This window comes from Danio aesculapii, chromosome 21 (assembly GCF_903798145.1).
Source record: "Danio aesculapii chromosome 21, fDanAes4.1, whole genome shotgun sequence".
NCBI lineage: Eukaryota > Metazoa > Chordata > Actinopteri > Cypriniformes > Danionidae > Danio > Danio aesculapii.
This window is the reverse complement of record NC_079455.1, coordinates 41,349,012-41,376,511: the sequence shown is the minus strand read 5'-3', so window position 1 is coordinate 41,376,511 and position 27,500 is coordinate 41,349,012. Positions and strand designations below refer to the sequence as shown.

The 27,500-nt window shown below is 37.0% G+C and overlaps 2 protein-coding genes across 8 annotated transcripts in view; one reads left to right on the top strand and one right to left on the bottom strand.

The window, feature by feature from the left end:
• Positions 1-6,526, top strand: part of nup188 (nucleoporin 188) — a 62,391-nt gene extending 55,865 nt beyond the window's left edge. For both annotated transcript variants that reach the window (XM_056445962.1, XM_056445961.1), the window contains exons 41-44: positions 1,243-1,374; positions 1,995-2,047; positions 4,662-4,791; positions 6,093-6,526. In XM_056445962.1, the coding sequence (XP_056301937.1) occupies positions 1,243-1,374; positions 1,995-2,047; positions 4,662-4,791; positions 6,093-6,272 (495 nt within the window). In that variant the 3' untranslated portion in view covers positions 6,273-6,526. The remainder of the gene's footprint in view (positions 1-1,242; positions 1,375-1,994; positions 2,048-4,661; positions 4,792-6,092) is intronic.
• A 2,240-nt stretch (positions 6,527-8,766) lies between these two features.
• The window catches only part of cdk5rap2 (CDK5 regulatory subunit associated protein 2), a 93,949-nt gene continuing 75,215 nt past the window's right edge, over positions 8,767-27,500 (bottom strand). For 4 of the 6 annotated variants that reach the window (XM_056446895.1, XM_056446901.1, XM_056446899.1 and 1 more), the window contains 11 exons: positions 25,106-25,231; positions 24,879-24,995; positions 21,015-21,141; positions 19,340-19,458; positions 18,833-19,036; positions 17,526-17,585; positions 17,019-17,209; positions 16,584-16,712; positions 12,645-12,783; positions 12,455-12,501; positions 9,335-9,408 (listed from right to left, as the gene is read on the bottom strand). In XM_056446895.1, coding sequence (XP_056302870.1) covers positions 9,358-9,408; positions 12,455-12,501; positions 12,645-12,783; positions 16,584-16,712; positions 17,019-17,209; positions 17,526-17,585; positions 18,833-19,036; positions 19,340-19,458; positions 21,015-21,141; positions 24,879-24,995; positions 25,106-25,231 — 1,310 coding nt within the window. In that variant the 3' untranslated portion in view covers positions 9,335-9,357. Of the gene's footprint in view, positions 9,164-9,334; positions 9,409-12,454; positions 12,502-12,644; positions 12,784-16,583; positions 16,713-17,018; positions 17,210-17,525; positions 17,586-18,832; positions 19,037-19,339; positions 19,459-21,014; positions 21,142-24,878; positions 24,996-25,105; positions 25,232-27,500 lie in introns of those variants that run through there. The other 2 variants (XM_056446897.1, XM_056446896.1) reach the window with 2 other exon arrangements.

The window sequence follows — 27,500 nt, the reverse complement described above, 5'->3', positions numbered from 1 at the left end:
AATTGGAGAATGGCGGACTTTGTCTATTATCAGTTGAGTTCTTTACCATTTAGACACATGGCCGTGCTGCTGTGTTCGCCTAAATCCTCCAGGTTAACAGCAGGGCTAATGGTTGAAATAGGCAGGGCAAGAGACCTGCTGCACTGAGTCTGCATTCAGACCAGGGGATTAAGGGGGAAGTCCTTATTTATAGTGTTTATATGAACACGATTCTCTTTTTAATGATATAAATTGTGGTTGTGTGTATATGAAATTCTGAATAATGAATGTAGCAGGACGTTAAATTACTGTTTATTTCTTTGCATTTTAACTTTGTAAACTATAAACTCATGCGTCGTCTCACGGTTTGTGTCTCATTTTATGGGTCGACTGACAACAATTGTTCGCTCCCCTCCTTCTCCCCGGCTCTGCTGGCCACGCCCACTCCTGCCTCTCCACGCCCATTATGATGATGCTTTTGAAAAAATTCTGAGGTAGACTTGGAGCGAAAGAGGGGGTTTCCTGACCCTTTAACAGAGGGGATTATTGTGAATCTCATTTCATCAATCAGAAAATGAACAGACTGAAAACAAAGTTTGTACTATAAAATGTAAATAATCAGATAAACGTGTGTGAGAAAATGCTGTGAAACCCAATAGATGTGAATAAATCTGTACAGTTTGGTGATTAATGGCTTTGGTAAGTAAAATAATCTCGTTTTCTATTGGACAAAAAGATCATTTCACTGGCCCGACTAGTGGGTTATTTACCTTAAAGAATAACCCACTTAATTTTAACTTGTTATTATTAAGAAAAGAAAGAGGGAACAAAGTGGTTCTCATAGGAGTCACAGTATTAAATCACAATACAGCTGATGCACATGAGTTGCAATGCCACACTCTCTGTCTGTCTGTCTGTCTGTGTTTTCCAGCACACGCAACAGCAGTTTACAAGCAAATGCTTCTTGATGTATGATGGTTTAGATCAGGGGTCACTAATCTCAGTCCTGGAGGGCCGGTGCCCTGCAGGGTTTAGCTCCATCTTGCCTCAACACACCTGCCTGGATGTTTCAAGTATACCTAATAAGACCTTGATTAGCTTGTTCAGGTGTGTTTGAGTAGGGTTGGAGCTAAAATCTGCAGGACACCGGACCTCCAGGAACAAGTTTGGTGACCCCTATTTAGATATTTGGACTAAAAACATGACAAAAGCTCTAAGTAAGGTGTGTGTGTGTGTGTGTGTGTGTGTGTGTGTGTGTTTCAGGCGATGGACCTGGCGGAGTACAGGACTCTGTTCGTCTTGAGTTTCTCCACTCCTGCTTTTGACTCAGACGTGGCTCCGTCCTTCGGGACTCTGATGGCCACCATTAATGTGGCGCTGAGCATGCTGGGAGAGGTGAGGCTGCTTCTCTGATCTTCTTAATTTGGGCTCACAGCACTGCTGGCGAGAGATCATCCAATATGTTGACTTTTTTTTTTCTAGCTAAATAACCAATCAAAAGCTGTTTGTGGAGGCTTTTGACTCTAGTTTCAAGATAGAAGACGTTTAATAGCTTTAGTCTTCACATTAAGGTTCATTTTTCTACATTACAAACATTGCAGTTATCTAGTTCTGTGCTTTGTTTAGCTTGGGAACTAATGAGGATGGAAGTAGTTTATTGAACTGCGTTCTCGACCTCTGAAACTACCAAACTCAGGTCAGCTTTATGCTGCTGAGCTATGATGCAGTCTAGAAGGAATACAGCTGGAGCTGCAAAATATAGAGAATGTTTGCTATAATTGGTATTGAGAAATGAATACTGTACAGCAATAATTACATTACTGTGAGGATTGAGGTAGACGTTAATAAAAAATCTAATTTAATATAATATGAATAAATCCCCCATTGATGATGATGAATGACTTGCAGTTACTTTGATGCTCTCACCGGTGGTGGTGTGAACACACACATGCTCACTCAGTGCTGTGGTGGTGATGATGATGATGATGATGATGATGATGTTGTTTTGTGTTCAGATCGAGAAGAAGAAGGAGCCGCTGATTTCCTCTGAGGACACACAGGCACTAAAGTGAGAATCACACTTGCTTTTTGTTGTCTGATGATGATGATGATGATGATGATTAAAGGGGTTGTTCACTGTTCACACTAGTGATAGCGGCTTTCCAAACACTGCTTCATCAAGCTTTGACATCTTTCTGAATCTTTTGTTTTGAGTCAGTGGTTCAGAGCGGGTAGCAAACTTGCAAGACTGATGACAGTAATCAGGGCTGTTTCTCAATTCCAAGAACGCAGAGAACGGACTTGCGTTCTTGTGGAGACCGGTCTTGCCAGGTCACCTCGGAAGAACGAACTTAGGAGACCGCGAGAACAGAGACCGCGTCCTGTGAGAAATGAGATGCTGCGTTCTTCCTGATAGTCACGCGACCTTGACGCATTTTAAATGGAAAATTACTTAAACATCACAGCATTCATACAGCGACTTATTGTTTTTTTCTTTTTTTAATATATATATATACTCTGCATAAACATTATAAATATACGTTGCAAAATACAAATAAAACAAATTTGAATAGGAATTTCAGCAAATGAAAACTCTTAACGTGTTTATTTTCCTTTATTATGATTTTCATGGTCATGTTTACTTTCACCGTCTCATTTAGGGAAACTCCTGAGGTAAATAAGTTCGATCTCTTTATTAAATCTATATAAAATGCTGCGCTTCCCGCCTCCAGTTGCAATGACTTCTGGGACTTCTCCAGCAAGTTCAGGGCTCACGTCTGCATCCATGCCTCCTCGATATCAAGAACACATCCGGGAAGTTTCACGCGTCCTCCGTTCTTGAGTATTGGAACTGAACTTTGGCAGCTGATGATGCCAATAATATCCAGCTGCAGGCCCGCAGAACCACACACGTTTTAGGCACACACAATCTAGGCAAACCATATATGGTTACGGCGGATGTTAATGTTATTAACGTCTTCTTGGACATCGTCATCGATATATTCTGATATATGTGGTTAATAAATATTGTACACAGTAAACAATAGTGTTTACTTTATTTCACAAATATTGCGATCGAGACGGGCAAATGGGGAGCGTTGTTTCCGACCGCCATTCAAATAGACTGAACAGTTTTCTTTGTCATCATAGGTGATCAGTCATTATTATCTGACAGAGTCAATATCTCAGATACTCGTTTGCTGGCCTTGCTGAAAGATCTAAATTGGACAGGTTTAATTTATATAATGGATTCATTTATAATCAAGTAAATATTAGCAATTTAATATAGGCAATAATACATCTTTATATTTAATACAAATCTTTTACATGTAATAAATGTATGACACTATATTAATAATTTACTCTTATTAATATTATTAATATTAACTTTTTAATTAATGATTTCGCACAATAAATACGGTAGTAATTTATAGTAAGCAAAATATTGTTTTTAAAACAAAATTTTGCAATAGAAACAAATTAACTATTAATAATTAATAAAAAAATAAATTAAGTATATATATATATATATATATATATATATAAAACTAACAGCTGTGACAGTTCAGTAAAAGACAGTAGTTTATAATCAGATAATCAGTTGTATTATATATTGTTTAAATGATTAACTATAGTAATTAATTTTAATGTGACACATTATTGTTTACTTTTTATATTTTACAACAAAGTGATTTTAACCAAGTATGATAATATTAAGATCCAGAATTAGTTTATTACACTTAATCCTACTATTAGACGGTCTATTATGCTTTCTTTGTGTATGTGACACATGAATAAAGTCATAAGTGTCTTTAACCAATTATTCTTATTTACATAATTTGAGTTCAGAAACTGCAGAGATGTTAAAATGATCGTTACGATATAATAATAATGACTGAAATGGGAAATCATATTTGTGAAATTCAATAGGTGACGATAATGCTTCTAAGGAGTTAGTTAGTTAACATATATGGTTTGCCTAAATCGTGTGTGCTAGATTGTGTGTACCTGAAACATGTGTGGTCAACACGAGGACGCAAGACCGCTGAAGAACGCATATTGAGAAGCAGCACTAGTTTGACCTGATCTGGGATCTGGCAAGTGTGTGTTAGTGAGGCATTTGTAAAATAAAAAGGAATATTAGAGCCTCCCGTTGTCCTGTTTAGAACAGCCTGATTAAAGACACACACATTAACAGAGATCAGAGAAATGACATAATGAAGTTAATGGCGTTAAATGATAAGCTAAGTGTATTTATAGGTTTTACTTTCAATTTAAAGTTCATTAAATGTTTGAAAAGTGCATTTAAAGCATGTTGAGTTTGAATGCATTTACACTTTTGACCAGCAGGTGTTACAAAAAAAGTCGATCGTTTTGCGATTCAGTTGTTTGAAAGCTTCATTTCTCTCGTCCTCTATTTAATCCAAACCCATCTGAGGTTGGTTCCTCTGTTGAACACAAAGGAAGATATTCTGAAGAATGCTGGAACAAAAATCCATTGACTTTCATAGTGTTTTTTTTTCCTGCTATGGAAGTGAATGGCAGCTTTTTCCAGCATTCTTCAGAATATCTTCCTTTGTGTTCAACAGAAGAAACTCTTAAGTGTTTAATCACTGGAGTGGGAGTAAGTGTTGGTGCTTGTGAAGTGAAGCGTCTCTGTAACTTTGTGTTTGTGTTTTCAGGTCTCTGCTGATGTTTTCTATGGAGAACTGCTTCTATGTGCTGGTTTCTCAGGCCGTTCGCTGTCTCAAAGATCCTGCAGTTTCACACAGAGACAAACAGAGACTCAAGCAGGAGCTCAGCTCAGAACTGGTCAGTAGAAATCATCAGCACTAAACACTGACTAGACATCAGCATGTTCCCAGTAAATCTTTTATCTGTCGATTTAATAAATCTTCTTTTGTTTTGTTTTTGGGATTACATTTTCAGAAATTCAGTTCAATTCACCTTTATTTATAGAGCGCTTTAACAATGTAGATTGTGTCAAAGCAGCTTCACATAAAAGGTCACAGTAAATAGGAACAGTGTAGTTCAGTTTGTAGTGTTTAAGTTCAGTTCAGTTTAGCTCAGTTCAGTGTGGTTTAATAATCACTACTGAGAGTCCAAACACTGAAGAGCAAATCCAACGATGCGCAGCTCTACAGATCCTGAACCATGCAAGCCAGTGGCGACAGCGGAGAAAACAAACTAAAAAGGGCCTCAAATATAATTTTTGCAGTGAATCTAAAAGGTTTTTCTTAATGTGAATTTTCATCTTATGAAATATTCTGTTGTAGTGAATCTAAAACTTACTAAATCAGCTTTTTCACCCAAAAATCCTTTAATACATTCTTCACTTATTCTTATGTTTTACACTAAAATGATTTGTTTTTCTCCCTTATTTACATAAAATCTTTTAAAAATCCTTTAAGTACATTTGGGGGAAAAACTCATTGTTGTGGAAGTTGAATATCGGACCACACACAGACGTTCAACAACAAATGTTGTCAATATTAACTACACTTGAAGCAGTGGTCCGCTAGAGCAGCACACACACACACACACACACTTGCTTGTTTTTTATTTTCTTAGCCCTTCATGAATGAACTTGACTGACGCCCATTCTAGCCAATAGGAATATAGAATGCCCTGATTGTGCAACATCATTGGCTTAAACACAAATATCCCGGTTATATTTATCAAATGGGAATAAAGCATTTCCACAGCTCATGTTTTTATTCTGTTTTTTAACATAATATTAACAATTTTACCCCAAAATCCAAATGACACATTTGTGTAAATATTAATATTCATGATTTTTTTCTATTTTATAATAATCAACATTTTTATTTACACTCTAAAGTGACCTTTTCTTTTCTTTTTGTTTGTTTTAATCAAGTTTTTTCTCTCTCATTTACAAAATCAATCTTTATTGATTCATTTTTTAAAACCTGTATTCAAAACAAATGTATAAAAATACTCTCAATGGGCCAAATGAATGTGAATAATGCACGTCTTCAGGTGTTGATGTTGTTGTTGTGAGCCTGAGAATCACCTGCAGTAATATTGCTTCTGCTCAGTCCAGTCCTGCTCAGTCCAGTCTGCTCCTCTTGTTTTATTTTGTCCTCCTCCAGAGTACTCTGCTGTCAACATTATTCCGGTTTTTCCGCCGCGGCTCTCCTTCATCTCCAGCCAGCGGTTTGCTTCCTTCACCACAAACCAAACCACCCACACCGGGATCCAAGGCCACGCCGGAGGGCCAGGAGCCGTTCATCCAACTGGTGCAGGCCTTCGTCAGGCAAGTCCAGCGCTAAAACCATGTGATCTGAGAGAGACTGGAGGATGCCAATTCAGTGGTGCCAAAGTTTACAGTGAGCGCATAAAGGGCCTTTTCTATTTAAACCGTTCCTTCCCTTTATTTCCTCATGATGAAAACTGTCAACATGCATTCAGCTGCTTTTGTAGTTACATGTACAGTATATCAGTTCTCAGACGTTTTGTAACAAACCTTTTTATGTCCGGGTTGCCATATATTTGTCTTCTAACCATAATAAATGATTGAAAATCACTGAGAGCTGATTTTATACACTGATAATACAGCTTTAATAATAATATTAGTGACTGTTGAGATCACATCGATGTAGATAAATATTCTGACAAAGCAAAATAATTTTAGCTTAATCATTAATAATCAGATTTGGTGACTTTACTCATTTAACTCCTATATTATAAAACCAAATATTCATCCATTCAGCTTAGTCCCTTTATTCATCAGGGGTTGCCACAGTGGAATGAACTGCCAACTCAAGCTGTGGTCACACTAGAGTTTGAGTTTGCGAAATTCTGTCGTAGGGCGCTACAAAAAGGGGTGAGATTAAACAAGATAATTAGACATTTAAAAAGCGAGTGATTGGTCCATATTTACAACTTCCGCCCAGAGAGGTCATGTTTTGATCCTCGATTGGTCTCACACAGTCAAGTGATGCCATTTCGCAGGTCAGAGTTCACCAAGCTTGAACTTTCCAACGCAGTGAATTGCGAAACTTGTGGCATGAGCTTACGTTTCCTGTCTGACATTCGCGTGCGTATGACTGGAAGTCTACAGGGAGAAAAGTTCAGTGTGACCGTAGCTTCATCCAGCATATGTTTTACACAGCGAATACCCTTCTGGGAAACACCCATACACTCTCAATCACACTCATACACTACGGCCAATTTAGTTTATTCAATTCGCCTATAACACATGTGTTTAGACTGGGGGGGGAAACCAGAGGAAACCCACGCCAACACGGGAAGAACATGCTAACTCCACACAGACATGCTGGAAACGTAAGCTCGTGCGACAAGTTTCGCAGTTCGCTAAAACTCTAAAAATAATAAGTGCACTTGATTGAGGTGTCGGGGAGGGAGATCACAAGCGTTTCTACACGGTTCTAAGCGGTTCAAATTTTCACTACCCACCTGTCATTTTTTACCCGCAAAGATAAATTCAAAACCGCCCAATCTGGCAACACTGTATTTATATAGTGTCGTCCCAAATAGAACACCAATGATTTATTTACTAAGCGGAAACTCAAACCATTTCCCTGATGACGGTTGCCAAATTAGTGAAATAAACTACCAAATAATACCTGCCATGAGTATAACCACATAAACGCAACAATCTACTTTATTTAAATGAGTTTTTCTATCTTTGTAAAACTGATTTTAATAATGTTTACACAGCACTAATAATGCGAGAGCAAGTTTTTGGCCAAGAAAAGTGAAGACGACCAACCGATACTCAAGTTAGGGCTGCACAATATATGGTTTCAGCATCGATATCGCAACGTGTGCATCCGCAATAGTCACATCACAGGATATGCATATGTTGGGATTATAGTTTAATATAGAGTTTAATCATAATGGAGTAAAGGTTTATCATCTGCATGCATTTTTAAAGAGATGGTTCACCCAAAAATGACTTGCCCTTTTCATTACACCCTTCACTTGTTTCATATATTTATGAGTTTTCTCTCTTTTTTTTTTTTTTTAAATACAAGTGAACAAGTGAAGTGTGAGTCCATTTGAATCTTTGAGTGAACTGTCTCTTTAAGGCCTGTGACTGTGTGAACATTTCAATACTTCAGAGTTTAAAACATCCGAACACAAGAAAGTTTTTGTAACTTTAATAGAAATTAAATAATACACAATGAAGACTCTGCAGTGTTGATGATTCAATATCTGTACCAGAATAGTGAATACCTGAAAGTTATCATTCACTTTTATCTTTACTATATTTTATTTATCTCTGCTTGTAATTTATTTATGTATTATTCGAGATTCACTCTACAAAATCCCCCAAATCAATCCAAACCTGTTTAATCATCTGCTGATGTATATCTTTAGTATCTGCAGAAATACTAAATATGGTAATGTCAGATTTCTCCAATGTCGCACAGCCCTAATTCAAGTATACAGATATTTGTTCAACTCATTTCCATAACGTTTCCAAAACTTTGTGCGTTGTTTTGGCCTGGAAAATGCCATGTCAAAATTCCATGACACTTTTCCATGACCGTATGAACCCAGTAATTGGTAGTTTGGTCATTTATTTCACTAATTTGGCAACCGTTAAACATCATTGGGGAAATGGTTTGAATTTCTGCTTAGTAAAACAATCATTAGTGTTCCATCTACACACATATACTGTACTGTTGAATATGTAAGTACATAGTGTGCCATTTGGGATGCAGCTTATGAACCGTTCATTATGAGAAATCAATTACAATCCCAGTGGTTTGATACAAAAGCAGAGCCACAACAGTCTCACGAGGGTTTAGTTTACTCAAAACAGCATCTTTTACATCAGTAATATGCACTAATTTACATCAGGATAACAAAGAACAACTGGCCAAAAGCATCGAGAGAAAACGGTAAAAACTCAAACTATTTACACCATAAAAACAAACGCTTTCCCTTTGACAGCGACTCAATGATTACTGTAAATGTGCAAATACCTCTGAAGGACATCAGCGTACCTCAAAAACTGAATAAATTAAAAATGATCATTAAAAGGGCGAGGTCATCATCATGATCATCTCATGAATATTCATAACCACTTAACAGCTGCAGTGGGAGGAGTTTTCACTGCAGGCGGAACTTCTGCCGGTACTGGCCACACCCTTCGACTTCTGATTGGTCACGGGACATTCAGTGGGACGTCCTAGGGAAGGAAACAGAGATGAAAGATGAAGAAAAGGGTCAAATGATCATCCAAAATCCACACAAGCCTGAAAGAGGAGCCGCAACCAGATTTGAAAGAACTGCAAGCAGACACAAAAGATGCAGAGTGAGCATGCAGTGATTGTGTCATGCAAAGAGAGAAATCTGCACGCACACACACAAACGTTCATTAAACTAACCTTCCACCTGCAGAACCTTCAGCCCAAAAACATTCAGATAGTTAGACTGAAATACAGGTGAAATAAAGGAGAGCAGGCGCAGCATTAATATCATGACCAGAGGATTAAACAGATCAATGAATAAACACATATCCTGGTAAGTCAGAAAAAGACATTCAGAAATATTTGTGACAAATTATTTTAGAAGTGTTAAAATTGCAAAGAAAAAAAACTTGATTTTTTTTTTTTCTGAAATAATTTTTTTTTTAAGATTTTGCATTTTAATATGTTAGAGGTAATAAATGTATGAAATAAAAACATTGTAAACTTTAAAAATGACAATTCTAAAATAATAATATTAATAAAATAAAATAAAAATAATAAATAAAAATAAGTTTTTTTTTTCTGAGATGTAAATTTTTGGAATTTGCATTTTACAAATAATTACAAATATTTTTTCTGAGAGCTATTTCTTGTATGGAATCTAAAACATGCAAATTCTAGAAAATAAAAATTTCATAATTTTAAGATGCATTTCTTAAAGAGCCCCTGCTATGGGTTTTTGAGAATGACCTCCCATGTAGTATGTAACAGCTCTAAGTGAAGTGAAATATTAAGCCAAGGCTTAAATCTGTAAGTGTACAGTGTTTAAAACTATTGATTCATTTATAAGAGTCAACTCCTAGTACTTCAAATGAATCGTCTTGATAACGAGTCTTTAGCCTTTTCCGAGTGAAATGGATACAAAACTTAAGCCCCGCCCAGTTGTTGCGCACGCAAACCCAGGAAAAACCCCGCCCACTAACACAGAAAAAAAGGCTAGACACGCACTGTAGCAGATGCTGGTTGAATGAAGTCACGCTGTGCAAAAATACCTCAGCATTATAGCCTAGCCTTGTGCAGTTCAAGTGCTTCTGGAATCTACATGCTTACAACAGAGAATTCGTCGGCCGTTTGTTTAAGGAAGGATCAGAAAAGACTACTGATGAAAGAGACTATGTCAGAACATGGATCAGTGCATCATGGATCAGTTTCTTCATCCATTGCACAAGTGTAAGAACATGCGATTAAAATGGTTACCTACTCGTTTACTCTAGCTTGCAAATGATGTGTTTTGTTACTTGTAACCGCGTGTACTGTATTGGGTTAACTCTTTATACTCTCATATCGCGTCTAAAGCCACGTTGAAAATGCGACGTGTGCCGCTTTGTTTACGGATTTAAATGCGTTTGTGAGCTGGCGTTCCACTGCTGTTTGTCGTTGCTATGGCCATCGTCGGCTAGGAGGCTCCTGTCGATCTCCCCAGTTCTTCTGAGGAGAAGGGTTGTGTGTGTGCGTGTGTGCAAAAAGAGCAGGTAGAGTGTGACGGGTTAGATCTCCCCAGTTCTTGGGAGTTTTTGCTCAATAAAATAGTTGGTCGTCGGTATTTTCAAGTCCATCGTCTGTATTTACATTCACCCACTGGCAGCCAAAATCCACACCTTACACTATAAAGCGTGTGTGCACTGTGACTACTTTTATATTGTTGATTAGCAGCTGGGCATTTCACTCTGTCTCGCGCTGAAGGCTGTCAGTATCGACCAATCACAACAGGCTGTCATCGGTCCAATCAGCGCAGATTAGCTTCGCGCTGAGGATGGGTTTGGGTACAAATGAATCACTGAACGATTCATATGGGAGTCGCTGGGATAATTAGGTAAAAATAAATGCAGATTATAAGACCATGACAGTGTTTTTGACCTTGCATGCATATTAGACTGTTGTTGGAGACCCTTACAACCTAAATATGACCCTTTTCATGTATAATATGGGCTCTTTAAAAGTTGTATGCAATGCAGTTTAAAAAAAAAAAGTTTAAAATCATTTTTTACGTTTGCATTTTATTTTATTTTTACATTACTTTAAGAAAAAGCTCTACAATCATTTTTCCTGAGAGCTATTTCTCACTAGTTGTATAGAATCTAACATGCAAATGCAATTTCTCAAAAATAAAATATCCATTTCAGACCAAATGTTGAAGATGCGTTTCTTAAGTTGTCTGGAATGTAAAAAAAACATCACGAAAAACGTTGACTTTTTTCTGAAAGATTTTTTAGGGATTTTGCATTTGACTTTTTTCTAACACTACATACAACTTTAAGAAAAAGCCCAATCATTGCTCTAAACATATTTTAGAGGTAATAAATGTATGAAAAAAATTGTTGAAATGAAATTCTGAATAATAACAATATTGTTTAAAATATTTTTTTCTGAAATATTATTTTTTGGAATTTGCACTTTACAAATAGTTACAAAAATATATATGTATGGAATCTAAAACATATTAAAAAATTATTTCAGAATTGTTTTTTAGATGCATTTCTTAAAAGTTGTATGGAATTTACAAAAAAAAAAAAAGTTTAAATTATTTTTAATACACAACTTTAAGAAAAAGCTCAATCATTTTCCTGAGAGCTGTTTCTGACAAGCTGTGTGGAATCTAAAACAAATTGTAAAAGATGTAACAAATATTTCTGAGCAAAATATTGTAGATGTAATAAATGTATGAAAAAGAAAAATGTTAAAATGAAAATGAAACATAATAATAAAAGTATTGTTTAAAATATTTTTTCTGAAATATCATTTTTGTATTTTACAAATAATTTAACCTGAAATAATTAATAATTTTCCTGAAAGCTATTTCTTACTAGTTTCTTACTAGCATCATTGATGACGTAAGCGTGCTCAGGTTCGGTAGGTAAAATGCAATGTGAGAGCAGGCCGAGGGGGGGAGAGGATGGGGACAATCACGCTTTGGAGCGGTTCAAGGCAACTGTACCTAATGTGAGTGTGCCCTATAAGTGCCGTCAAAAACGCAACATGTTTTTCTAGTCAAAGTTTTCACTGAATAAAACCATTTCTTTGGCTCAGTACTGATAGCCAAGCAACTGCCACAGCTGCATGTTTGTAGAGTGTTTTACAACAACTCAAGCAATCAGAAGAAATCATTCTGATGTGGCTGAAATTGATTGGTATGATCAGTGTCAAGACATTTGTGCTGCTCCACAGTTTCAATCATCATCATTATTATGATGTACACAGAAAATAAAATATGAATAAAGCAGAACACACACCTCCAGGTTTCCTCTGGCTCTCTTCAGCACGCCATGGGTGAGAGACACTGCAGGAGACACACACTCATCAGTGACATGTGCGTGTCAATATTATTACAGTTTTTTTTTCATTTTGATAGCATTTTAGTTTAGTGAAATAACCTTTGTGTGTGTGTGTTTATGTGTGTGTGTGTGTGTGTGTATTTCTTACGTTGGTCGATGATGACTCTCTCCATGCCCTCTTTGAGCTGATTGGTGGATCTCAGGCGTTTGACAGCTCCGCTTAACATGCGCTCCTGCTGAGACAGACGACTCTTCAGACGACTGATCTCACTCTGCAACATATCATCCTGAACACACACACACAGAAAAACGTCACCGATATTAATCCTCACATGTATCAGAGCTGTGCAACACATGCTTTCACTATCTAATTATTAGATTTATACATAGGGCTTTACATTAACACCCACCAAATGCGGATAGATTTCAGCGGTGGCGGGTCAGACAGACACTCCCACTAGCCACTTTGGCTGGTTGAAAATAATTTTCCCGGATAATAATTCTTAAAAGCAGGCTTCGACAATAAGGATGGTCCAATTATGCATGCAAAGGCGATTTGAGACGCAACACGACTGGCAAAAATAACTGCGTTCGAAAACTTTGCGCGAGCAAAGCAGGTGTATACCGAATGAGAGGATAATCACTCACGGCAACAGCTGAGGTGATGCGCGCGACTCTTTATAACACGTGCGCGCTCCCGTTTCCTTGCGTGAAGCAACTGTGTCTAGAAACACAACTGATGCAATCGGTTCTCTTTCAAGTAGACTAGATAAAAAGTAATGAACATGCACCCTTGCTGCTTTTAAGATTTCCAGAGTTGACTTATTGTAAGCAGCACTGGTTGCTTTTGCTTTAACCATTCTTTGAACAGATTATTTATGGGTCTAACATTACCCCTGTGTGAGATCATCCTTTTCATCATCACACGGTATGTTTTTTTTACCTGCTTCCTTTTGCGTTAACATGGTTTAATTATCATTTTTTACAATAACATTGCTTTAATGGGAGATTAACTGCCCATTTGTGTAGTTAACTGGTGATCTGGGACCTTTAGCCAGGACAGATTACTGTGCATATGTTTTGTTGAATAAAAAGTACAGTATACAGCTACATTTCACAAAAAGTGAAATGAATGAGGCATGTGGAGATAACGCAAAATCTAAATCAAGTCATTTTAGCATGTCAAAGTTATATTTATGTGTATAAAATATATTTTCCCAACAATAACATTGTTGCTAGTGAAAATGGTGAGTGGCTGGTAATGTTGGAAAACTACTAGCCACAGTGGCTGGTGATCAAAAAAGTTAATGTCAAGCCCTGATTATGCATATATTAATTATATGTTAAATATATTAATTGACTATCTGATCATTTATACAATGAAGTCCCTGTTATTTTGAAACCTGAATACTGTTAGACTCCACAGAAAACCATAAGGCAGTGTTTACTTCACTTTAATTATTGCTCTATTGAACTAAAACATGCTTGTAAATTTATAATATTTTATGCAGATGCAATATCTGCAGATCTAAATGAATGGATTCTTTCTAAACAGGGCAATTCAAGTCATCTGGAGAAATTATTCATATCGCAGTTAGGCTTGTGCCGGTATTCGGTAATGCGATAAATCACGGTAATGAATATGCACGATATTGTTATCGCGGGCACTTCAAAATACCGTGAAAAATAATAGATCCGAATTTATATTCTTAGAACGCGCCTTGGCTTATTTTCCATCAACCGCTTGAAGAAACACTGCGTATATGCTGCGCAGAACTGATGCGCACTCTGATGTAAACAATCCCCGCATGTAGAAGCCCTGTGTGCGCAGTGCGCGCCGCCGCTGCCACCGCACTATAATCCTCACACGCATGCCATCTGTCAGACCGGGCACTTTCCCGGTGGGCCGACGTACTTTTCGGGCCGGGCTGATCATCGTCTTATGATCTGATCGGCCCATAAAAGGCTTAGCAGCCTATCGTTTTTTTCTGCCTTATTGATTGACGCTGCTGTGATCTGTGACTCTCTGAAAGTAGATGCTTTTTTTCCCGGACAGACAGACCGGGCGGGCCCATGTGACACCCTGCAGCCCATTGGCTCTTTTCGGTATTGACATTGGGCTGGCCCAATCACAAACTCCTATTTTGGACTCCGTGTGAGCGTGCGTCGTCTGTGTGTATTTGTCAAAATAGTCGAGAGTCAGAGAGAAGAAACGCAAGGGAGGCGCAGAGAAATCGCGGGAAATACACCGGCGTTTCATTTAGCGATTCTGAAAAGTTCTCTGTTCATTCTAGTACATGGCTAAAAACGCAAATCTCGTGACCACACACTCTCTGCCCAGAGCTGCCAGCCACTAGTTCAGCGGGTGAGCATAAACCCCAGGTCAGAGTATAGTGCATGTCAGACAGTTCATCTGCTGGGTGATCTTATCTCACTATAGTTGTTAAACGTGATATTGAATTCATCTTGTTGTCTCTATCTAACAATTCTTATGTCTTTTGAATCACTTGTTCTCAGTTAACTGTTTTGGCTGAGTGCAAAGATAAGCTAATATATTAATTTATGTAACCACATACACTGATTCTGCACATTGACTGATTGCTAACCTTTATCGTTTAAATTTAATGTACGTTATACTATTATAATGGCCATTATTGGTTATTAAAACTGATATTCTGCAAAAGAGACAGGGTAAAGTTCATTCTTTTCAATGGAAATGAAAGGAGACAGTTATATTTAAGCCCTGTTTTGTTATAAATATGCAGTGTGAAGATGATGCTCATAAAAATATGCAGCTACACGAGGCTGTTTGGTGTCTGTTAATCATAATATCAAAATGAAACAAATTTGACTTATATTATGTTTTCATTGTTTAGATAGTGAAACAGCAAGCAGGATGAGGTGAAAGAGGTTAAAATGTAACACTGTTCCCTTTGAAGATTTACCCATGCATTATCAGGCAGTTTTTGTTATGTTTATTATTGAATATAGGCTGAGTCAATAGTGTATTGAATAAGCTAAATTGGCTGTAGTGTATGAGTGTGTGTGAATGAGTGTGTATGGGTGGTTTCCAATATTGGGTTGTGGCTGGAAAGGCATCTGCTGCATAAAACATGCTGGAATAGTTGGCAGTTCATTCCACTGTGGCGACCCCTGATAAACAAGGGACTTATGCGAAGAAAAATAAATGAATGAATAGTGTATTTTTTTAGAACTCAACAAATATCTTTATGGACAGCATACAGAAATTAAATTGAGATTAAAGTTTGTATTTATTTATTTATTTCATATATATGGCTTTTGTGTTTTATAGAATATGAGTTGATAAGGAGGAACGCTGCCGACAATTTATCCCCCTTTAAAAAGGTTAAAGTCAGAAGTTTGGAAATATTTTGGGTTCCAAAAAAATGCAGAGGGATTACGAAGACGGTTTCCCTTTTGCACATTCACTTTGATATAATTGCTCAAGTTTACTTTTATTTTGTGTATTGTTTTATTTATATTTATTTGTATTTAAATGTTTGAAGTACTTTTAGTTAATTAAAAAGTTATTAAAGTTTTGTTATTGAAGTTTTTTTTTTGTTTTTTTACCTGTTTCTCTAGTAAAATTACAATATCGTGATAATACCGTACACCGTGATAAAAGCTCAATCAATTAATCGCAGCATGAAAATGTGATACCGGCACATGCCTAATCGCAGTATATAGATTCAATATCCCAACGTCAGATTTGTCCAATATCGGGCAGCTTTAGTTTGTATTTTTCTCAAGACGACTGTTCTCGAGAACTTCTCAATGCATTTAGATAATTAACACCCCCACTTTTGATGCAGGCGTGCACTTTTATTTAACAACATACTTTACATTTAAATTTGGACATAACATTCAGTAATGCATATATTACTATAGCTGTACATACATATACATACATGTATTTTTTAATTCCCTATTTACATCATATTTTTTAAATTGCTTTATTATCAGTGTTTTTGTCCTGTCACAGTCATTCTGGTGCACTGTGGAAATTCCTTCTACGTGTAAAAATACATGACAAAGATCTTTCTGATTTATTGATTGTGTGTGTTACCTGCTGTGAGTGTGTGTCTCCTGAGGGCACGGAGACTCTCCAAAGCAGCTTGAGGAGCCGCGCGGCCTCTTCCAGAACCTGCTGCATGGTGTTCACACCTCCAGAAACACTCTTCAGCTGATCCACACTCTGACACACACACACGAAACATGGTGTCATCGCAATGTATGAGCACTCAGTGTGTTTCTCTGAATATATATACACACACACACACACAGACGTGTTTACGTACGCATACATGTGTATACATGCGTGTTTATGTATGTGTGTTTTTCTGTAAGAGAATATGCACGTATGATTGTGTGTCTACATGTAGCTAAGTGCGTATCTGCATGAGTTTCTGCATGTATGTCTGTGCATAGGTATTGCATGTTTGGTTGTGTGTCAACATGTGTGTTTGTCTGCGAGTGTCTATGTATGCATGTGTGGGCTCACCCTGCCGCAGTCATGGATCTGTGTCTCCAGATCAGCAGTGAGTCTCTTGGCTTCAGTGATCTGCTTGCGCAGGGCGTTATAGTCCTCTATTAGCCCCAGAACGTGTCGTCCACGTCTGTCTGCCCACAGCCGGTGACCGGGGACCAGCCGTGAGGGAGCGTTGGACCCAGAGTCAGCTGAACTGCCACCATCTAAAGACATTAAAGAGCATTAAAATTTTACATTGGCTTTTATTCCCAATAGTAATCATTTTAATACATTCTACTGACCATAATTCAGCATGTTTTCTTTAGCTTGATCTACAATAAACAGGTTAATGTTCTCAAGCCAAAATCTCATTTCTTATTTTTTGAATTTCATTTATGGGTAAAATATCAGCTGGTGTGACATTTTCTTTATTAAAATAAGTTTATAAACTGATCCTTTAATCCATTTTCTTTATTAAAATAAGTTTATAAACTGATCATTTAATCGTACAAACAACAGAAAAAGACAAAAGATATGTACCACGTGCAGCGCAGGACGCATCTGTCTGTAAGTGGAGAACATCTGATTTACCTGCTTCATCTGAGAGAGAGAGAGCGAGAGAAAGAGAGAGATTACAAAAAAATATTACAAAAAATTATTAATCAGGAAAAAATATGAAAGAACGGAATAAAATATCAAACAGATAAGAAAGATAAACAAAAAGAACAATAAAACAACAAAAATAAACAACCAAAAAGAAAGAAAAACAGAATGAACCAAGGATCAATACATAATGAAAAAAAAGAGCAAAGAGCAAGAAAAAGGGGATAAATGAAAGCAAAATAAAAATAGAACAAAATAAGAATGGAAGACAGAATGAAAAAAAAGATTGAAAGAAGCAATAAAAGAGAACAGAAAGAAAAAGAATAGAAAGATAGCATAGAATGGAAGATATAACAGAAAGAAAGGAAGGAAGAAAGAACAGAAAAAGAACAAAATAAAAAGGATGGATGGATGGACAGATGGATAGAAAGATAGACAGATAGACGGACGGACGGAGGGACAGACAGATAAGAAAGATAAATAAAAAGATGGAAAGAGCAAAAATAGAATAAATGTAAGCAAAATAAAAATAGAACAAAATAAGAATGGAAGACAGAATGAAAAAAAGGATTGAAAGAAGCAATAAAAGAACAGAAAGATAGCATAGATTGGAACATATAACAGAAAGAAAGAAAGAAAGAAAGAAAGAACAGAAAGAAAGAACAAAATGAAAAGGATGGATGAATGGATGGATAGATGGATAGACAGATGGATAGATGGACGGACGGATGGATGGATTGATGGACGGATGGATGGACGGACAGATGGACAGACAGATAAATAAAAAGAAAATATGGAAAAAAAAGATGTAAAGAGCAAAAAAAAGAATAAACGAAAGCAAAATAAAAATAGAACAAAATAAAAATGGAAGACAGAATGAAAAAACGATTGAAAGAAGCAATAAAAGAGAACAGAAAGAAAAATAATAGAAAGATAGCATAGAATGGAAGATATAACAGAAAGAAAGAACAAAATGAAAAGATACATGGATAGATAGACGGATAGATAGATAGATAGACAGACAGACAGACAGATAGATAGACAGATAGATAGATATATAGATAGATAGATATATAGATAGATAGATAGATAGATAGATAGAGATAAAAGAAAAAGAAAGAAAGAAAGAAAGAAAGTTTAGTAATTTCTTATAAAATGTAAAGTTCTGAATCCTCAATCTGTGGCTTCAGCATGAAACTGCACTGTGTTTGAGTCTGAGTGTGAGTGAGAGTCTGTGTTTGTACCTGTTTTGCTGAGCAGGTAGTTGATGTTGATGGTTGATTTAGGGTCTGAGCGGTGGCTCAGCAGCTGCTGTTCGAGTCTCTGTCTGAGCGTGCTGTTGATCTGGATGCTTCTCTCCAGCTGAACCCGCAGCTGTCTGATCTCAGCCAACAGCTCACTCATATCCACCACTGAACCGCCTGCAGAGCTGGAGCTGCGACCCTCACCTGCGCACACGCACATCAGACATCATCTTAAACTGGTGTGGTTCTGATAACATTTGTGTGACACTGGACCAAACGTCCACACAGCTATTGCAATACCAGTAATAAATGACCTTGTGGGAACATTATTCTGGCATCATGAGGAAAAAAGGTCTATAAATCACACAGAATTAAGCATTTTAAAAATAGAAACTGCACAATGGTTACTGTGACGGTTGCTTTAGAGGTAGGGTTGGGAAAAAGAATAGTCAGTACAATATAAAAATCATTGTCTATGGGAAAAACCTATTGTGTGTGTGGACATACCTGTGTGAGTGTGTGTGCTCTTCATGTGCTCGTGTACTTGCAACTCCACACGCACAGACTGCAGTAGCTGCTGAGTGTCACTCAACTGCTGCCTCTGACGGTTGTTCTCACACTGCAACCTGGAAAAACACACACACACTTGCATCAATGCACTGGACAGCTCTCGATTAGATGGTTCTTTAAGACAACAGCAAGTATGTTTGGTGTCAGATAATTGTCAGACGAGCGGCTGCCTTAACAACAGAATCATTCAATGACTGACTAAATCATTAAAGATGCTTAATAACTGAATCATTTACTGAATCAGTCAGGCTGCTTATTGAATTAACAACTGAATCACTGATTAATTTTTATTTTTTTTTATCAGCTTAGTCCATTATTTATCAGGGGTCGCCACAACGGAATGAACCGCCAACTACTCTGGCATATGCTTACGCAGTGGATGCCCTTCCAGCTGCAACCCAGTACTGGGAAACACCCATACACGCATTCATATACACACTCATACATTCATTCATTAAATTTTCCTTTGGCTTAGTCCCTTTATTCATCACCACAGCGGAATGAACCATCAACTTATCCAGCAAATGGAGTTTACACAGCGGATGCCCTTCCGGCTGCAACCCAGTACTGGGAAACATTCATACACACTCATACACTACGGCCAGTTTAGTTAATCAATTCACCAATAGCGCATGTGTTTGGACTGTGGGGGAAACCGGAGCCCCCAGAGGTTATAAACTGCAGCAAGATAAAGTCACTGTATGCAGAACCACAGACCTTTATCTATAAATAAAGTATAATTATGGAAACTGTTCATCCTAACTGAAAGCTACATCGTGTGTTTGCTGGCCTCACGCATCACACACCTGTCAGTCAGTCAGTCAGCATGTCACCCTAAAGGGTTAAACAAATAACGCACAGCACTACTACGGTTACAGAAAGGTTTGCACTGTTATAATTCACTTACCTTTTAATATGTTTTGGTGTGATTATAACCTGCTATTAAAAAAACGGCTGAATGTTTTGAATGAGAACCTGTAAAATAGCCGTGGTGGAATGACTTTCCGTGTGGCGCCCTGCCATGGAAGAATGAATGTAGCAGAAACCATGTATTGATTATTGTGACAGGCCTATACTCATTAATTCAGAATGCTTAATGCACTAATAAATGACTCACTGGATCAGTCAGAAGATCATAACAGTTACAGAATGAACAAATGACTGCGTTAACAAACTTTTTTTTGTATCTAAAATGTAAAATTGTTGAAACGCTGTTTTACTATCTACAGATCCTCATTTATAAATGTTAATGGTGGTGTAAGAAACACTGCTGTTCAACATCTTAAAAATGCAAAGACCACATAATGACTGTGTGTGTGTGTGTGTGTGTGTGTGTGTGTGTGTGTGTGTGTGTGTGTGTGTGTGTGTGTGTGTGTGTGTGTAATATAACCCTCTCATTACCAAATTGCCATATTTACCTCCTGCCTGGATTACAAATAATTGCAATAATTAAAACAACTCATTACAGCGGCTCTCTGACACACGATACACAAACACACACATTACTCGATACTGGATCACAGTGTGTGACATGCGGCTGATCTCTTTAATAGGAACACACACTTTACTGTAGATGAATGTACTGTATGATGTGTGAGTGTGTGTGTGGTACCTGTACAGGTTGTCCTGTAGTTGCGATCTCTCTTGTTTCAGTGTTTCACACTCGTTTTTGCTCAGCTCTAGTTTAGCAGTTCGTCTGGCTAAAGTCTCCCTCAGCCGATCATTCTCCTTTTGTTTATCTGATTAATACACAAATATACAAAATTGTCATTTTTTAAATCACAAGTCAGAGTTTATAGATTTTTTTTTCACGCATTTCTGACATTTTGGCCCCGAAAGTCGGAGTTTACATATCATAACTCATTTATTAATTTATATAATCTATTTCAGCAAAACTCAGATTTTTTTATTCCTCTAAAATTCTGTTTACATCTCGTACATCTGATATTTGATCCTCTAAAATTCTGTAAACATCTTGTACATCTGATATTTGATCCTCTAAAATTCTGTAAACATCTTGTACATCTGATATTTGATCCTCTAAAATTCTGTTTACATCTCGTACATCTGATATTTGATCCTCTAAAATTCTGTAAACATCTTGTACATCTGATATTTGATCCTCTAAAATTCTGTAAACATCTTGTACATCTGATATTTGATCCTCTAAAATTCTGTTTACATCATGTACATCTGATATTTGATCCTCTAAAATTCTGTAAACATCTTGTACATCTGATATTTGATCCTCTAAAATTCTGTTTACATCTCGTACATCTGATATTTGATCCTCTAAAATTCTGTAAACATCTTGTACATCTGATATTTGATCCTCTAAAATTCTGTAAACATCTTGTACATCTGATATTTGATCCTCTAAAATTCTGTTTACATCATGTACATCTGATATTTGATCCTCTAAAATTCTGTAAACATCTTGTACATCTGATATTTGATCCTCTAAAATTCTGTTTACATCTTGTACATCTGATATTTGATCCTCTAAAATTCTGTTTACATCTCGTACATCTGATATTTGATCCTCTAAAATTATGTTTACATCTTGCAAATCTGATATTTGATCCCCTAAAATTCTGTTTACATCATGTACATCTGATATTTGATCCTCTAAAATTCTGTAAACATCTTGTACATCTGATATTTGATCCTCTAAAATTCTGTAAACATCTCGTACATCTGATATTTGATCCTCTAAAATTCTGTTTACATCTCGTACATCTGATATTTGATCCTCTAAAATTCTGTAAACATCTTGTACATCTGATATTTGATCCTCTAAAATTATGTTTACATCTTGTACATCTGATATTTGATCCCCTAAAATTCTGTTTACATCATGTACATCTGATATTTGATCCTCTAAAATTCTGTAAACATCTTGTACATCTGATATTTGATCCTCTAAAATTATGTTTACATCTTGCAAATCTGATATTTGATCCCCTAAAATTCTGTAAACATCTTGTACATCTGATATTTGATCCTCTAAAATTATGTTTACATCTTGTACATCTGATATTTGATCCCCTAAAATTCTGTTTACATCATGTACATCTGATATTTGATCCTCTAAAATTCTGTAAACATCTTGTACATCTGATATTTGATCCTCTAAAATTCTGTAAACATCTTGTACATCTGATATTTGATCCTCTAAAATTATGTTTACATCTTGCAAATCTGATATTTGATCCCCTAAAATTCTGTTTACATCATGTACATCTGATATTTGATCCTCTAAAATTCTGTAAACATCTTGTACATCTGATATTTGATCCTCTAAAATTCTGTTTACATCTTGTACATCTGATATTTGATCCTCTAAAACTCTGTTTACATCTTGTACATCTGATATTTGATCCTCTAAAATTCTGTTTACATCTTGTACATCTGATATTTGATCCTCTAAAATTCTGTTTACATCTCGTACATCTGATATTTGATCCTCTAAAATTCTGTAAACATCTTGTACATCTGATATTTGATCCTCTAAAATTCTGTTTACATCTTGTACATCTGATATTTGATCCTCTAAAATTCTGTTTACATCTTGTACATCTGATATTTGATCCTCTAAAATTCTGTAAACATCTCGTACATCTGATATTTGATCCTCTAAAATTCTGTTTACATCTCGTACATCTGATATTTGATCCTCTAAAATTCTGTAAACATCTCGTACATCTGATATTTGTTCCTCTAAATTCTGTTTACATCTTGCAAATCTGATGTTTGTTTCTCAAAGTTTACATTTTGCAATTTTCCCACAAATTCTGGCTTTCAAGTCACAAAAATGACACAATTTTGAGCTATAATCTCACAATTTACTTTTTTTTTTCTAATTTAAGCTTACATGTTGTACTTCTGAATTTTCCCCACTCCAAATTCTGCATATATCACACATATTTGACTTTTCCACTTAAAATTAGAAGCTTACTTGTCATAAATTTGAAGGTATTTTAGCATTTGGGAGTTTACATTTCAGAATTCTGACATTTTTTTCTCTCACAATTCTGAGCATCCATTTAGCAAATTTCTTGCAAATTCTGATTATCCCCATCTCAAATTTCTGTCACAAATTGACATGTGTCACCCACACAACTTCGAGCTTACATCACATAACTTTGACTGTTTCCCCCCTAAAAATTAAGTTTACATTTCAGCCCTTTTATTTGGGAACATTTCATTCATTCATACCCCTGTAATAAACTGAGGTATTGAATGCGAGTATAAAGTAAGGACTGGTGAAAGACTGTTGTATTAATGGAATTTGCTACTGCACGCTGAATGGAAAGAAAAAACTTCTGCATATCCCAATGCGGGAGTCTGTGGTCCTGTGTATGGAATACCCCGTCATCAAATGTGGTGAAAAGTCCTACATGACGGTAATAGTTTGATTAAGAATCTTACATGTCTGCACTGCACTTCAATAATGCCACTAAACAGACATACTCAACGTCTTAATTTAATTTCTGTTTATGGCTTTAGTCACATTAAGGTCATCAAAAATTGCTGTTTATAAGGTAGACTCTTAATCAGAATATTGTCTTCATTTTATTAAAATCGGAGTACTGGTATCCATGTAAATGTTCTCAGTGACTACTCAAGCCCCAACCCTAAAAAGAGTTCACTGATTCTGATGACAGCCTTTCCAAACAAGTGATCAAAAGAAAAATATCAATGCAATTCATTCATTCATTCATTCATTCATTCATTCATTCATTCATTCATTCATTTTCTTTTCAGCTTAGTCCCTTTATTAAATCCGGGGTCGCCACAGCAGAATGAACCGCCAACTTATCCAGCACATGTTTTACGCAGCGGATGCCCTTCCAGCAGCAACCCAGGCTCGAACCAGCGACCTTCTTGCTGTGAGGCGACATCACTACCTACTGCACCACTGCGTCACCTAATGCAATTCATATATATAAAATAAGAATTGATGTATACTTTAAACTTTAATTATATTGTTCAATTAAAATAATTCTAATTATTTTTTTGTCAAATAAGAAGTTTTTCTAGAATCATCCATCATAATTTTGTTGCTCAAAAAGAAACGGTTCAGGCACCATTTTGCCACAAGTACCGTTTTAAAGTATTGATTTAGCACCGGTATCGAAATAACCCCAAACGATACCCAACCCTAATAGTTAGTAAGGTAAAAGTTAAGTTTGGGTCTTTGGGTAGGATCAGGGTACAGGATACAGAAGATTATACATTATAACTAATGAACAGTTCATATCTTAACGATATTCAGGTAATAAGCTATTTTTCAATAGCATGAATTGTGACCTAAACTAAAGTGTTACCAAAAAAGTATCCCTCAAGTTTGCATGCAATTCAGTTGTATTTATTTTAAAGATAACGATGACTGTTTCTCACAATTCAGATTTACTTACACATACACCAGTGTCAACAGCTAACCAAGTGGTTTCAACACTTCAAAGGTTTTTACCTCGGGCTCCCTGGTTGAGCTGCTCTTTGAGAGTGTGGTTTTGAGCCTGGAGGAAGTGAAGTTCACTGCTGATGTGACTCTGATCCTCAGAACCAGCGATGAAGATGTTTGTGGCTGCTGATCTCACACACACACACACACACACACACACACAAACACTCATGTTCAGAAAAATAGTAATAGGAGCATGAAAAGACCTTGGATGAAGACTGTGTGTTTCTGTTCACCTGTGTCTTTCTCAGCTTCCTGTAACTTTTTTTCTAGCTGTTCTCGGAGTCTCTCGTTGGTTCTGATCGTCTCTTCAAGACGCTGACGCAACGCTCGGATCTCCTGCAAGTGTTCTGCTAACAGATCTACAACAGAAATATGGAAAACACTCTAAATAATGCAAACTCTATGTTAACTTTTTTATTGTGATACAGATTCTGAATCTCTTATAGCCTAATGAGAACTGTTCTAATGATCAGGGACGGAGACAACTCTTAATAAACTGAGAATCATGACTTTAAAATGGAGATCATAATCCTCCTGAAAATTAGAAAAGTGTCATGGTCTGTCACCTGCATGTTGTCCTCACATTCATTTGTTTTGTTTTCTCAGCGCACATGGTGTTTTGACAGCTCGCCATGTGCTACGCTGTCTCAACCCACCCACTCGTCATTCTGCTCATTAGATCATTAGTTAATTCTCACCGGTCTGTAGTTCTCTTCATTAGTCTCCCTATTTATTCCTCTCGTTGTACCTCACTGCCCTGTACCTTATCGTGTGCCCTTACTTAGCTTCTTAGCTTTTGTCCAGTCTAGTCTTGTCTCGCTATTGTTTAGGCTCCAGTGCCAGTCTTTGATATTGTTATGGATTTCCGCCTCTTTTCCTTAGTCAGACCGTCCCTGCTACAGACAAGCCGTGGTTTCTTTGCTTCTCTACACTTCATGCTCCAGTCCCTCTCCACTGCCCACCAGCGATCTTCTTCTCCAGTCGCCTTGCACTCTCTCTCGTCCTGGCCGCCAGCACTGCAGCACTAATAGAGCTTCTGACCAATTTCTATGGCTTGCTCATAGGGGCAACGCGATTGCGCAGTAGGTAGCGCTATCGCCTCACAGCAAGAAGGTCGCTGGTTCAAGCCTCGGCTGCGTCAGTTGGCATTTATGTGTGGAGTTAGCATGTTCTCCCCTTGTTCGCATGGGCTTCTTCCGGGTTCCCCCACAGTCCAAACACATGCGGCATGGGTGAATTGGGTAAGTTACATTGGCTGTAGAGTGTGTGTGTGTGTGTATGTGAATGAGCTCGTATGGGTGATTCCCAGTTATGGGTTGCAACTTTAAGGGCATCCGCTGTGTAAAACATATGCTGGATAAGTTGGTGGTTCATTCCGCTGTGGCGACCCCAAGTTAATAAAGCGACCAAGCCGAAAAGAAAATGAATATTATCATCATATTATTATAGTTTACATTTTTTTTGGAATGACCCAGTGACTTATAAAGACATCACCTTTCACTTCATATATTTGAAGTATCTCAAACAAATTATTTACAGAGAAATACATTTTTTTTTCCACATTTAACTGGGATGGGACAGTGGAGGATACAGACAGGAAAGCATTGGGAGCAGAGAAAGGGGAAGGGTCGGCAAAGGACCTTGAGCCGGGAATCGAACTCGGGTCACCATGAGCACCATCGTGCTACAGTATGGCCCAATCCCAATTCTACCCCTTACCCCTTCCCCTTACCCCTCGTTTTGCGCGTGCACGCCAAGGGGTAGGGGTGTCAAAATTGTCTTTAGCTTGAAGACATAGGGCTAAGGGGAAAAGAAGAATAGCCCTTCGAACGGAGATTTTTCAGGACCGCACTCGAAATCAAGGGGTTAGAAAATTTCCCAGAATACACCAGCCACAGTGGCAGCATTGCTGAACCCGAAAGTAAGGAGATCCACAAATGAGTATTTTTTGTCATTATTACAAATTTTTACGACAAACAAACACGATTTAATATATCCATAATCATGTTTTACCGTCATGCTTTAAAAAAATTTAATAAAAATAAGCCTGCTAAATTTCGCGATATATAATCCCTAATAATAACTCCTGTACAGCAGTGCCACAACATTCTGACACTTGGTAACACTCGAATACCCTGTCAGTAATGTCTAGTGGCTGGGAATGAGCTTTTTACAGTGTCTGCTATAATGTTAATGTTGTTTTCATGTGTTTACACAGATGAATATGGCCACTGTGTAAATAAACACTACAGTTAAGATCTTATTGCCACATTAGATCATTATGATAACATAATATATGCTTTCAGTGATTTCCTGAAGATAAATACTAAAAAATAACACAACTGGAATAACTAGAGCAGTCGCGATCATCTGATCTCACATGAAGAAAGAGATCGCAATGACATATGATGACGTGTGCAGCTGCTATAGTGCTGTCCCAATTCTTAGGGGTACATTTTGAAGCCCTTCCCCTTAACCCTCGGTGTAAGGGCCAAGGGGAAGGGGTAGGGGTACAAAAATAGAATTGGGATTGGGCCTATATGTCAGCGCACTTAACCACTAGGTTATTGGCAGCCATTATATAACAATGTAATTATCCCAATCTTCATATGAAGTGCCATCGCTCCT